Genomic DNA, 15017 nt, shown 5'->3' on the forward strand with positions numbered 1-15017 from the left:
TATATATATATATATATATTATTTTTAAATGCAACTATATCCGAATGTTTGTGTTATCGCCTCTTCTTCTGCGTCTTCAAAATTTAAAAACAATTCTCCTGTTCAGTCGAATGACAATAAAAACAGTGAGCAGTTAACTTCGGGCCTAACTTCAAAGTCGTTTTTAGTTCATTTGCCGCCTCAACAGCCAAAAATACAGATGTGACTTTCTTCCCAAACAGTGCAGGTATATCGGACTAGCTAACGCCGTTAGCCATAGCCCTCCAGGGACTACTTAACGGGTCCACCAGGCACAGGTCCAGGGGTCTATGGCGTATTAAGCCTTCACTCGACGTGAAAGTCAATACTGTCACTTAAACAGTTCCTGGCAAAAGTACTGTTGCTCCTTGAACTCCTTTAGCATTCTGTCAGCTACAAACTTCATTGGAATTTATTGATAAAATGACACAACGTGGCTAATTATTCCTGTTGACTCTTTTATTTCGGAAGCCACCTGTGTGGTGTTTAATTTCAGCGTAAATACATCTGTTCTGTGTGGTTGACGGAAAGCCACGAAGTCCAGTTTTCCCTATATGCCATTCAGGGAGCTCTGGAAACATGTGGAAGAATCACCTTGAATACAGTGTGAAACATTGTGGTGGCAGCATCATGCTGGAGAGATGCTTTTCATCAGACATAACGGGGAAATAGCCAGATGTTAGCAGTAGCTAAGTTCAGAAAAAATTAAAACCTTTGCACCCTTTTTCAAGCTGTAAGATCATAGAGAGGCAGACCTATAAAACGCAGCAAAGTGGTTCGGCCAATCTTTTCACTTGTACTCTTGTTACCCCATAACGCCTACTCTTTATATAAATCATATCCAGTGTAGCATTTCATATTGCATGACCTACACAATTATCCTCCTGATCCGACGCCACCTGCCACCTCATTGTGAAGCTAACCTTTCAGGAAACGCATACAAACATGAATGTATAAAACATCTACTCAGGCTTAACAATAGCGAGGTGATTAACAGGCCAACATGTGGATTATATTTAGAGAAAAGATGCAAGAGATGGGACTTAAAAGCCTCTTAATTGCGTGTGATCTTTTCTAGTGATTCAAAGCAGCAGTTGAGCAACGCAATTTCCTTTTACTGGCAGGTGCTGAAGTGTTGACCCTTTTTTTTGTAATAAACAGGTAAAAATAGGGCAGAAAATACCTTTTGTAACTCACACCTTTGAATTCTACGTGAATTGTAACCAGCAGGAATTATATTCTTTTCGCTCTCAGTGGAGATTTGAGAACAAAGTTAAAATAATTACTGAAATTATTTTAAGTTGTTATTAATTATTTAACTTAAAATAATTACAGTATTTTAAGTTATTTTAAGTATGTTAATTACAGTATTGCACTGTGGATGAAAAATAAGATTTCCTTTCATTATATTTTAGTGTTAAGTAATGACTGTTTTTAGCAAAGTTGTTATCGTCACAATTTATTGGCAGGTTCCTTTTGTATCAGAAGCTGGAACTTATTTGTCAGTAGTTGCATTTCCATTACAAATCTATGCAAAACTTTTTTGATATTTTACTGAAAAAAAACAACCATTTTTTAAATTGTGTTGTTTCCATTAAATCAGAAATGCAAATGAAATCACACGTGAAAAGCTTTTTCACGTGATAAGTTGATAGAACAACATGGTGGGAGATGTAGACTTACATATTCATATTTCATACACAGAACTAGCGCTCATCAGAGGAGACGTCGACGTTTTCAGCCGCTGGAGCAACAGGTCTGTTATATTTGGACTGGCTACATATACATGCAACGTTTTTGGGAAAATTCTCTACAGCAATTTTTTACAGAAGAGCTATTGATTCAAAACTTTCGAACTGTGATCCCTCTAGTGGAGTAAAAATAAATGCTGAATACAAACCAGCGTGAGGCAAAAAAACGTACTTCTGTCGCAGTTTTGCAAAATACATTTCTTTACGAAACATGTTTACTTAAACATTTTTTAACTCAAAAACATGGCGGCCAGCTGAATGACTGTCCTAGCGCCCCGAGCAACGGGCTTGGCAAGTTTTGTTTTTTGTTTTTTGGGGGAGGGGCGGGGGGCTACCCTGTTTAAAGCTCAAAACCACGTCATCCTTGTGCAAAAAATATTTTTAGCGAAAAACATGAATGTTTTCTGTTTTGTTTTTTAAATTACATTTTGTGCAATTTTATGGTCAGTGGAAACACGGCCAGTGTTGTTGGCAGCTGAGGCTACAGGAGCGGAGCTGTCAGTGAGGGAAAAAGTTTTAAAGGTAGCCAACACTGTGCGCTTCCTACAAAATGGTCAGGAAGAAAAGGGAGACTGCGTTCATATACAAAACCTATGCAAACGTGGAGCGAGGGGAACAGAGCCACACATTATGTTTATGTAAATGGACAGTATGTCTGTGGTTGCCTCTGCTTTGCAAGGTTTATGTCACACAGCTACTGCTAGGAACCAGGATTACGAATGAAACAAGAAGTGTTGGCATTATCATATTGTCCAATGTTGTGTTTACTCCGGCATTAAAACCACAAAGCGAAGTCTCTGATCAGTAAGGTCAAAAGAAAACTAAACGCCCATTACTGTGTTTACCTTCTGTCCCCGAGTCGCCTTACGCAAGAGTTCAAATTTGATTACTTTTTGATTTAAGTCGATCACTGGTTTCACGAGAGGCCAGATGGGCCGATTGGCGAGGATCTATTGATTGTTTATGTAACAGCGCAGTGAGATAATGGCAGCAGGGTGAAGCTGTGTGTGCAGAGCAAGGACAGGACTGGAAAGGACCAGTCTGCTGTCCTTCTGTCTCCCTCTGCCTGTCCCCGCAGGAGAAATATCACATTCCATCCAGGCGACTATCGTGACCGTGTGGGAGTCGCTCCCACTTCAGCAGCTCTCCTCTGCCTGCCTGTGCACCGATGCAGCGATGCAGCGATCTGCTGGAGTGATGTCATTCCTTGTGCACGAGAACGCAACTCTGAACATTGAAAAGTGGTGTAAGAAAACAAAAGACGGGCTGGATGTGCCTTCATATCCAGCCGTTTTCTGTTTGAGCAGCCATCTGCACGCTCTGCCCAGAGGTTTACATTGTCATATTGGAGGAAAGCTGAAGTATTCATTTTGTTCAGAATGAGTTTTTCCCGTCTTCATGACCCTGGGTCAACCTCTTAATGCCTTTTATGAAAACCAGGGTTCTCACACAGTCTGAAAAGTTTATATGAGTTCCAGGTCTGCATAAATGTGGGGAAAAGATGGGGCAATAATTGTAGGTCAGGAGTTTATTTTATTCATTTTGTTCATTAATGTTATCAATGGACCCCTCGATTTGTTCACCTTTCTGTCCTTCCCTCCATCAAATTGTTCCTCCATTTGTTTTGTCCCCCCATTCAGTCTTCTGTCCATTCATCAAGCTGTCCATTTCTGTCAATTATTTAGATTTTCTGTCCATCTGTTGATCATTTTAAGAATCTGTCTGTCCATAAAATTATATTGAACTTGTTTTTTGTTTTTTTGTTTTCGTCTTTTAGATAGTTAAAGTTCGGAGAACTCTGGAAAGTTTGGAAATGTTGCACTCTTATTCTCACTAAAGCCAGGAAAATGGAGGACATCACAGCAGAGAATAGACTTTAAAATGTTGTGTTTTTCCTAGCACTAAAATACATAGCCTTGTTATATGCTTCTCCAAAAATATATAATGCTTGTTTGATAATTTGCTGTAAATTATCAATTTAAATGATCAATTGTGTTTTTTATGGTGTAATTTTAACACTTTGAGGTGCCTTGCTGCTGAAATGCGCTTTACAAACTTGAGATTTAACACGAAAAATGTGTAGAGGGAACTTTCAAAAGCAAACTTTTGTGCAATTTGAATCACGTTTTGACACTTTTGATTCGACATGACAGAATATCACTTGCTTCATGTCTGTGCTCTCCCACAAGCAGCATACTTTATCTCAGTTATTAATCAGTGTGACAGCAGCAGTTTTATTTCTCCCTCTGACCATCTGTTACAGCTTTCTATCTTTTTTGTATTATTATAAGTGAATCAAACATTTCATGTCCATGCTGGCAGCTGAGGTATTTAAAGGTCATGCTAATCCCTCTGTGTGCCTGAGTGTCTTATGAAACCGGGCAAAAGTTGAGCGCGGTTCCACAGACGAGTGTCTTAATGTGACACTGCCTGTACCGTTTAGAGACCCGCCGTCACAGATGAAGACGAAAAATGATTGGTATGATGACATAAGTTGATATCTGGAAGTGGAAACTGTGTCATTTAGCAGAGCAGAAACGCTACAATGTGGCATTTTGATCAACAGGCACTTATTATAGAGGAGTGCCTAATGTCCTGGAAAACACCCACTTTCACAGAAATCCTCTGGTTCACTGGCTTTACTTTCACTTTTTCTCCTGCATGCAGAGTTGATCGATAACCATGACAACAGGGATATTATGGTTGAATGTAGCATTATATCTTTTTTTTTATGCAAGAAAAATTATTCTTACTCTGAGCTTTTTCTCATTTTGTCTAACACGTGAAAATGCTTTGCTCTGAAGTTTAATGTAGATATCCAGCTGGGAAAAAAATGCAAATTATTTTTGTCTTGAACTACAAGAAATTTCATGTTTTAAATGTTGAAAAATTTAAAGGAGATTGGTTATTTTTGGGAAGTGGTGTAGAAGTAATCAACTGAGGCCACAAAGCAGTAAAAGTCATCTTTATATAATAATGACATTATTTAGAAATGGTAAGCCAAAGGAAAAGTGTCCATTCTCTTATGAGCTGCAGAATGAGGCTGTGGATATAATGGGTCTCATAAAAAATGCATTGGTGCCACTCCTGAGATGGATGTAGAGCCGAAAATGTAATCTTGGCTTCATGTTAGTGGGGGTGGAGCTGAAGTTTTATTTTATTTAATATTCTGTATTGTATGGAAATGAACACTTTTACCACATATACAAAGGTTATCCACGTAATTTCTTCATTTCAAAACTAAGTTTCTTTCCACGGTGAACGGAGTGGGTTATCGATGCTAAAAGCAACAAATGTCTCCGTTTAGAGCAACCACAAAGGATTGGAATCTTTAAAATGTTCCAGAATGACTGTTCGCTTTAGTCTTTGTTACCTTCAAAAATGATGTAGTGCACAAACATTTAGTTAGTATATTTTAACTAAATATATTAACGTTAAAATATACGTGGATGGAAGTCGTGGATGTACATTTTCTTTCCATCTACATCACAATCTAAGACTGCTCTACTTGTACCCTCTCTGTCTGTTTTTATGGACATTTCTTGGTACATTTTAGACATTGATAAAATATTTGTCGACTGATTTCTAGGGCTGTATAAATAAATCGATTTGGCGATATATCGATATTTTCCGCCCTTGTAAAGTATCGATTTTTCATCCGCAAGTATTGATCCGTTAAACCATAGGGGTCCATAGCCTTATAGCTCTTTTTAACGTCTAGTTTGTTACGGCGTAGCAGCAAGACTCCTCCTCCCTCAGTCTAACTTTCAACTCGAGCTTCATTTACCAAAATCCCTCTGCATTTGTAGTAAACATACAACACTTTAACGACACCTACATAAACTTACACCAGTTTCAAAAGTTTTTCTGAGATTCCTGCACCGACTGTAAACATTTTTGCTAAAACTACAACTAAGAAGCATTAATCGCGGGTCAGCAGGCCAGGGCTCAGTGACCGTCTCGCGATCGGCTGTAGTAGCGACTGTGACCAAGAGTAACCTCAAGCTTCAGGGTTTATTGCCAGAAGATTACTCAGACACTCGCACATCTCCACTGTGCTACAGGACATTAAGCTTGTATCAGTGATGCAGAGGGAGCTTGTACTGCTATTCAACCCCGACTAATGATCACAGATGCAAACATTACCAGCTCACACTTGTTTTTTTTTTGTTTTGTTTTTTTCCCGTTTTTGTTTTGATGTGCTCATTTGTTGGTATATTTTCTAAGCACGTCATCATTTCTGTGTAAGTGGCAGCGACTTACGATGAAGTGAAGGTGTTTGGAAAAGGTTTTTGTGTTTGCACTTAGTGAAGCAAATGACTCATGGGGGCTGTTTATTTGCTCGCATTCAGAGTGATCAGACCTTGAGCAGAGACCCACTCTTCTTCTTCTTCCTCCTACTCCTGTCCTCTCCTTACTTCTATTCATGCCTTCTGTTTGGGATATGGTTCTGGAGCACGGAACAAATGTCTGAAAAGAAAATAAATAAATGAGCGGGAGGCGGCCTGAAGGAAAGGAGGGAGTGGAAAACATGCGTCATTCTCTAAAGGAATAAATGGTGCATTTTAATATATTTCAGTTAAACTACTTTTTAATTTAAGTCTTTTTTTTATTTTTTTATTCGTTTACTTGAGTACAGGTAGCCAGAGCTGATTTAGTGATGGAAAGAGACGAATGTTATCGTGGGAACGTGTTTAATTTTGACAGGTGTCCTAACAACCGCTGGAGAGCCTTTCTTAACCCGACACTCGCTCTTTCCACTCAGCCCCCTGCAAAGGAAACACAAACCCGCCAGTCATCTGTAACTTCTGCATACACGTGGGTGGTGCAAGGAAACTTAATATTTGTGTGAAAAATTGTCGAATAGAAACCTCTTCCCACATTTTTTTTTTCTCCTCGTACAGTGTCTCTGCCGCTGTGTGCAAGGTTGTGTCGGCATTGAAATTCAAATCTGAAATCTGTGAAATGTAACTTGTATGATTTTAAACTATTAGCTAACCTGTTCAGGAACTGCAACTGGAAACTAGGTTAAGGTGTTTTTTTTTTTTTTGGTTTTTTTTTTGGCGTGTTGTCCCTGTTTAATAATAAACTTAAAAACTAATTTTCAGCTTATTTAGTGTGCATTTATGAAACTAAATTTGGGCCACAAGTATTTTAAATAAAAGGATTTCTTTGAAAGTGAGAATAACTTTGAATCTGAAAAGTAGTTTTGACCTTTTTCTTCAGTTTCAAAATAGTTTTTCAGTTTCAAATCTTCAGTTTCAGAATTGTTTTTGAGCTTCAACTTTTGTTTTATTTTATTTTATTTTTTTTTTTTTAATGACTCCAATTTATCTCTGTAGATATTAAAGGCAGTGGGCATCCACCCAAATGGCCAATGTTATTACTTGGATTCAGTGCCCACTTCCTTAAATATAATATGAAATCTGGTTATTTAGGAGGTTGTGCTCTGAAAAAGATTCGCATTTGGCAATAAATTCTTCATATCTGTCCATGAACAAGACACTTCAGCTCATATTTCAAATACTTCAGCCAACTGCCCTAGAACAAGCCAGTTAGATGAGACTACAAATGTAACCCTCTGTAAACATGCCCAGTTCTTTGTTTTATGACATCAATTCTACATTTAATGATTCTTTTTCTTTTAATTTTCCTATCGAGTATTGAACTAACATTTTTGCCTTGGCTCCTCTGCACATAAATTAGAAACAGAACAGAGTAGCAGTGGATTAATCATTGTGGTACTGCTTTTAGTCATGAGTACTGTAATTGGCAACGGACCAAGATTGTAGAAGTGGGAGATCAATCAGAGTCAAAACAAAAACCTGTGGGGATTCATGGAGGTAAAAAAAACAACAACCAAAAAGCATATATAGAAAGGATATTGATGAAGGAAATGGCTCTCGGCACACCTCCGGTTTCTATTGATTTCTTCCTCATAGTTATTAGAAACTTATTTGTAAAAAGTTCCTGTGCAACATAAATATTCAGAACTTGACTAAGAATTCATGTCATCTTTAAAAGTACTGCATTTTTTAGTTTTTTATTTCGCTTCTTAAAACGGTTTCATTGCTCAGGTCTTCAAATCATTTCAATTGTTCTTAATAGAAAAAGTTTTCAGTCCTACTAATTTGGTTAAACTATTTAATAATTTCTGTTTTGAAGGTAGCATTATTCTCACTCCAGAACTTTTCTTCAGATATAGCTTTGTCATCTTGTTGTGTGACAGTCCTCAATCAAGCAGATTAAGTAATCTTAAAGGATTATACAAAGAGCAACTCCTAATCCGTCACCAAATCGACAAATCCCAGCATTAGGTAAACAACGTGGATGTTTGGACGGCTGCTCATATCTGGGAAAGCGTCGTAGAGCTGTAAAGTCTCACTAAAGAAAACCTACATTTGATTTGCGTCATTATATTGCCACATTTACAATATGTTTGAAAGCACAATTGTCTTCTGTAATCTAAAAGTTACCTGCGCGCTCTCTGTGAGCTTCATCGTGTCATCAGGCTCCTGACACCAGCACAGCGTTTTGGCCAAGGCTTTACTTTTGGAAGCTAAATCAATCTGAGGTCATAAAATCCGCTGCAGCCAGAAGAGAAACGAGATGTAATCATCCCATGTTTCTGTCCGGGCTAAAGGGGGAAACCAACCCCACAGGGACGAGATTAAAACTGAAAGAGCATTAAAGGTTACAGCGTTCACCACGTCACCCCGTTGGACCTTTTTGGTAAAGGTGAAAAGGGTTTCAAAGTGTTGGCAGTGCTGCTCACTGTGAACTGCTGGCATTTGTAGGGTTGCAGTGATTATGGTTTCTGGGACAGTACTAACCCCAAACTTTAATGTATTTTTAATTAATAGACTATCAACGTAGTGTAAGGTTTTTCACACCTGGTGGCGTTGGTTTGATTGGGGGCCTATAATGCGTTTTCTGTAGAAGGACATGTTGTTGGAGTTGAGGGGAAAATAATACTCTTGACTAACCCTGTATCGATATCTTTCCACTTACAAATGATGCACTATTGTGTTGATGAAATGCCAAGACATTTGACGATTTTGGTTGTCATGTGAAAAAAATCCCCAAATGTTCAAAGGGTGCTAATAAGAGCTTTGCGATTAAACAATTTTACCAATTAAATTTTTGGTTTTTCAGAATTACATTTTTGGAAAATCTTTTTGTTTTGTTTAGTTTTTTTTCATCAGGGAGCTTTTTTACATCTCCTGTTTATTTGGTCTTTGAATTCAGATAAACTCTACAACAATGTGTCTGTGTTTTGTTTTTTTCTGGTAATTTTAAGACATTCTTCTGGTTAAACTGCGTCTTTATTCTACTAGTTTTGTGACTATATTCCTGCATTTCCTTTCTGGTACAACTGCAGGGATGATTGAAATAAAAGCCAATTTTTAAAACTATTTCATTTGTAATTTCTTTTTTATAAAGAAACCAAGAGAAAAAAAAAGATTTTAAAATCAAATCTGGGGTGAAAAAATCTGATTTTATTTCTGAGCCATATTGACCAGCACTAGTGGGACTACTAAGCCCTCCTTCAGTCGGGCAATAATTGTTTCATTGTGTTTTTTTTTTCCTTTTATCATGTTGTCTGTTTAGTATCAAACTGCTGATTGGCTACTGTAACCCAGCAGCGATGTGCTTCACAAGTGCAACAAAACAAAGTAGGATCATTAACAGTCTGCTTCCCTCCGTTTTGCGTACCTACAGGGTTGCCGTCCGCCATGTTAAGGTAAAGCCCAGGTGCGCGGTGTTGACCATGCTAAAGCGCCTGGACAAGATCCGCTTCCGAGGTCCCAGGTCGAGAGACGACTTCCCGGATCTGGGCGAGTCGCCACCTGCTTCCGACACCGAATGTAACGATGACGTGCCGCCGAAGCCCCGAGCAGCTCCGCGGGACACGGAGGACGTCCTGCGAGACCCTGTGAGTGGCTGTTTCTCATCTTTATACGATAAAACGTTATGCAATAGTTTGCTTTTTTTTTATTTAGCTGGCTGGAGTCAAAAGAAATGCTGTTTTTATTACAACCCATGGGAGCAAAGCTTCTATCCTTTATAATGGAGCATTTCCTCTCCAGAGGAAAAATATGCTCTTTCACCCGAGGGATGTTGTTTCTGTCCCTCAGAGATAAAGAACTAACATGAGAATGAAACGAGGACGAAGAAAAGAGGTCGCCATAATTAAAGCGGAAAAAGAGAGATGAATGTGGTTAATGGTGGACATGACACCGAGATGGCAATCTGCTTGTCAGTATGTGAGCAGAGGAAATAGGAGGAGCAGCCGTGAGATGAGGAGATATCAGAAAGCAGGAAGGGGATGGAAAATATAAGAGATGAGATTAAACTAGAAAAAAGGGGCGAAGGAGGCATGGAGACTTGAATGACTTGAATTTGACGTCAGAGGTTTGAACTCCTGGTTGTCCTCTCTTGCATCTAGGTGGGTGGAAGAAACTGTCCCTGCTGGCGACTAAAATTACCAACATTGTCGTCATCGTGTCCTTGCACAGATAGAAAGATGTTCAAATTGAAAGTACTTTGTTTTTTTTATCACTTGCTCACTGGAAGCCTAGTGGATCGGAGTCCTCCTTTTGAAATGCTTCACTTTAATTTCAAATGAGCCTCATATGGAATACTGGCCTGAAAATTTTAGTTCACTGAAGGGACAGAAAAGTTTCTGAAATGTTTTAATCTGAAAAGGGGAAAAATAAAAAACTTAAATTTTCTAATTTTCCCCTCCACTTTCCTGTGTTTTCATATCTACCCCTGAGCCTGTCACCTAGTGTTTTTTTTTTGTGTCTAGATGTGCAGTAATATTTGCCTTTATAAGCACCAGCCAACCAGGAAGACATCGCCCACATCAGAGCAGTGATGAGTCACTCTCTACACCCCAAAATAGACGAAGCTGACTCTCAACTCTGCCGGGACACACGCAATCAAACATACATGTCATTTTACTAAAACATGCCTCAGGGTTTACAACTCCATCTACACCGCATGGTTCTGGGAAGAATCAAGTGTGTGTATTTTATGACGGACTTGTTTAGGTGGTGTACATGGAAGCTCACCCACTTTGACTAATGGACTTACTGCTGTGACTTCAATTATCACATTAGGCTTGATTTAGAATAATTATACTGGTTAATTAAGGAATAAAACATTCATAGTACAAACTGTACCGTGTTGTTTTTGGTTTTTATCTGCTAGAATGGGATAATGTAGCCGGAAAATGCCTGTGTTCGTATTTCCAAATAAGTGCAATCAGTTGCCTTTAGAAGTCACCTAATTAGTTAATAGATCTATCAAGACTTTGCCGTCAGCTGAAACTGACTGACAGGGTTGGGTAGACATTAATCAGAGAAGCAATCAAGAAGAGTGGAAAGAAGAAATCCCATCTGCAGTTTGCCATGAGAGATGTAGTTCATGGAAGCTGATATGAATAAAGAGCTATCCTGGAATAAAGCTGAGTGAGGCTGCAAAGGACTAGTTCACCCTCTAGCAAGGAAAAATACCTAAACCTCTAAGAGTTACAATGTCATGATAGAATCAAGAGAAGTTCATAGGTTGAAATGACCCCAACAATGTCCAGACCTAAAACGGAGACTCGCATATTCTGACCAGGCCTGAATGCAATTACAGTTTTTTTGCACTAGAGTTGTTTCATCCTAATTAAAGTGTCCAAAATTCTTTTTGTCCTTTATCAGTGACTTGTCACTTTGTTAAAGTTGTTAGTGCAGTGGTTATGGCGTTCCAGTGACACCTGACCTCAGTCTCCCTATGTGTTCATGTACTGACCATACTATGTTGATGTCTTGCTTCCAACCATTTCACCAGAGACTCTTGAACCTGTCTTTGCTACGACAGTTGCTGTTGTACAGGAAACCCTCTAATAAACAAACAAACAAACAAACAATGCTTAGCCTGGTGGCCCGCCAGGCTTATAATAAGCTGGTGGAAACCCTGAAAGAGCTGCAGATTTGAAATGCACGCCAAAGAAGAAACTGTATGTAAAGAATCTTGAGATTCCAGAGGGCATTTTCTGCCATAAAGTAGGACATGTTCTCTCTGTCTGTATGGCAACCATGTGATCCAGAAGAAGGTTGTTGTTCTTGTTGGGGATATTCCCTCATCCTGGTCGCGGTGGCAACATTCACGTTGAAGATCCGGCTGTGTGGATGCTGGGAGAGCTGTTCAGTAAACAGGACATGCCTTCGGAGCAGGATTGGAAGTGGATTAAATCTGCTCCTCGACGCATCTCACTCCCACTCTCATCCTGTCAGAGACGGGACGAGAGTAAATCAGAGAAACCTCGGAGTGTCCTGAATTCAAAGCCGATTCTTCCGGTTCCCCCCTGACTGGCCTCTGGAAATGTTTATAGGAATAATCTGGGGTGTCTTCAAGATTTTCCAAATCATTTTGCGTTTGAAAACTAGAGATTTTACTACAACACAATTTAAAATATTGATCTCGGTTTCACTGGGTATTATTTTAAGTGGTCCATGTGAGTTTTTCAGCAGTAGTCCATGCTTGTATACAAATGTGTCCCTTCGTATCAGACGAAGGATAGATGACGGTCCTGTCAGGCTAATTTCAGCCTCCATCACTGAGGAAGAGCGGATAGGCAATAATTGACCCGCCGATGATCATTAGTTGTGACGTCGGCAGCGCTCGACCTACTTGTGCTACCCAGTTGGTGGGGAGATCTGATGGCATCAAACATCCTGCAGGTGTGTTTGTTTACCATCTGTGGATATCGTCGTCATGACGCAGAGACCGGCAAAATCCGAGCCGATAATGCAGCAGAGCTTCCTTCTCCTCTCCCTCAGCCTCCTCCATGTTTTCATCCTCCTCTTTCATTTAAGTCTCACACCCCACGATTACTGAAGACGCTCTTGTTTGATTTCCTTCAAGTGCTTCTTTATTTAAGGGTGCTGGATCCATCCTTAAGCTAACGTCCTGAGAGTCATCTTTCTTTTCCGTGCTGCCTCTTCCCTTCTACGCCTCATTTTTATCAGTTTGAGACGTTGCAGTGCATCTAAGCGGGGAAAACCACTCAAACCGTTCCGGCTGCAGTCGGCTATAAGCTACTGCTGCAGCATGTACGTGTGTGTGTGTGTGTGTGTGTGTGTGTGTGTTTGGCAGAAGTCTTAAAGGACCCTCGCTGTAGATGCTCAACCTGCAGTGCTCATCCTCCACTAGCACAGTCATCTCCCTGCTCCTTGCATCACCCGTTCTCCCAGCTCTCTCTGCCGTTCACTGCTTCCACCTTGCCTGCTTGTTGTGTGTGTTTGTGTGTGTCAGGGTTGAAAACGGTTTGAGTCATCAGTGCAATAGTCGTGGGGGGAAAGCGGGGGATTCTCCTCTTCCTCCCTGCCTTCCTCGCTCCTGCTGGTCCTAAACTTGGAGAGGAAACATTGGTGTGAGTCATAGCTCTGTGATGATCTGTGTGTGTATGTCGGATCATGTAGGCTTTTCCTGTCCAAGTGCTAACGTGTTTTAGATTTTACTTGTCTTTGACTGTGTGTGTTTGTGTGTGTGTACATGCGCAGGCTGGTTCAGGGTCTCCCACCATGGCAGCTGCCGTTCAGGACTTCCAGAGGTCGGAGTCGGAACGCCTCAGCGAAGTCAAAGGTCACTTGGAAATTGCCTTATTGGAGAAACATTTCCTACGTGAGTACACACACATGCACACACATATAGGGCTGCAACTAATTGATTATTCTGTCGATTTATTCTGGCGTTTAATTCAATTTAAAGAAATTGTCACATTCTACAGATTTTTCATTTAATCACTTAAGTGTTTTTATGAAATATTTAGAAATATAGCTGCAGCGTGTAACTTTTACAAAAATGTTTTTATTGTGACAGTATGAGACAAATCAAGCTCCTCTGCCTTCTGTCAGGGCTTTCAGTACTAACTACAGAAATGCACAACTCTGTCAGAAACAACCAATCAGAGATAGGAGGAGTGTCTTAACGCTGTCAATCATTCGCATGCTCACCCCATATACCTTGCTCTCTGCTACGCTGCAGCTGGTTCACCACAACATAACCTGCCATAAATGCTAATGCTAGTTAGCATAGCCACTGATTATGGCGGATGAATGGTTTTCTTGTAACAGTGAGTTGTTTCTCTAGCATTAGCACAGAGCAGCATTGAGTGAGGGCACCAGGCTACCCGTCTCATATGGTCACAATATGGTGACAGTTTTGGCAAATATGGAAAAAAAAATATTTTTGTAGAACTTGCATATTGCAGCATTAAAAGATGCAAATAAATAAATAATTCATTTCCTGTTGTAATTAAGAAAATAAACATTTTAGTGCTTAAAATGCAATAGCATATCATTCTTTTACCGATATTGAACCAGGTGGAGCTAAAACTTTGACACTTGAGGAGTTTCTGGTAAAACATATTTACAAAGATGTTTTCATCTTAATTGCAAAATGTGTATAAACATATTTTGTACAATGTGTTTATACATTGTATTATTAGCTTTAATACAGCAATAAATGCTTGTTTTTTTTTCAGTGAATAACCTTTTTTGAGTCTGGTTAGCGATTAATTGATTACTAAATTAGTTGACGATTATTTGAATAACTGAATCATTCTGTTTAATAGTTTGAGCCCGGCTTCTCTGTGCATACGTCTTCAGGCTTATGACTTGTGGTCCCTGCTGGCTAAAGCAGGACGGAGCCTCTTGTCCAGGTGTCTTATGTAAACCGCAGCAGGAAGCCGACTCCATTTGCATGAACGTCTCGGCTCCAGAAGTCTTGCTGACATTACCAGTTCCTCACTTCTCTAAAATCAAAGCAGTGTGACAATGAGCACGTGTGAACGGGTTTTTGTCGGCATCAGCCAGATAAATGCCTTTCTGTCTGCTTTAAAGTGGAAGCATCTTGTGATGTGCTTTGTGGTTTAACAGCCACATTGTTCGCACTTCTTCAAGTTTAACAACTAGGACTCAATGTCACAGCGCTCTGTAATGCTTGCCATCAGTCCCAACCTTTGTTCAGCCCTGCGATGTGCTAACAAATGAGCGCAAGATGTCAAATGAGCTTCCACGGCAGCGTAATCTGATGCTCGGTCGGACTCCAACATCCTGTTTTGGTCGTTGTGTGTTGGCAACCTTGAATTATTCTGGAAGCAGGCAGCTGCTGGGCCGAGGTTAATCAGTTTACCCATTCTACATTCAATTGTTGGAGATTTTGCGATGCTATCGAGCAGGAACGCACTCT

General features: G+C 39.9%; 1 protein-coding gene across 1 annotated transcript in view; it reads left to right on the forward strand.

Moving 5' to 3' along the window:
• The window catches only part of gramd4a (GRAM domain containing 4a), a 35027-nt gene that overhangs the window by 456 nt on the left and 19554 nt on the right, over positions 1-15017 (forward strand). The window contains exons 2-3 of the mRNA XM_016664787.1: positions 9492-9705; positions 13328-13448. Coding sequence (XP_016520273.1) covers positions 9492-9705; positions 13328-13448 — 335 coding nt within the window. The remainder of the gene's footprint in view (positions 1-9491; positions 9706-13327; positions 13449-15017) is intronic.

The sequence above is a fragment of the Poecilia formosa genome, unplaced genomic scaffold (assembly GCF_000485575.1).
Source record: "Poecilia formosa unplaced genomic scaffold, Poecilia_formosa-5.1.2 Scaffold9, whole genome shotgun sequence".
In the NCBI taxonomy this organism is placed as follows: Eukaryota; Metazoa; Chordata; class Actinopteri; order Cyprinodontiformes; family Poeciliidae; genus Poecilia; species Poecilia formosa.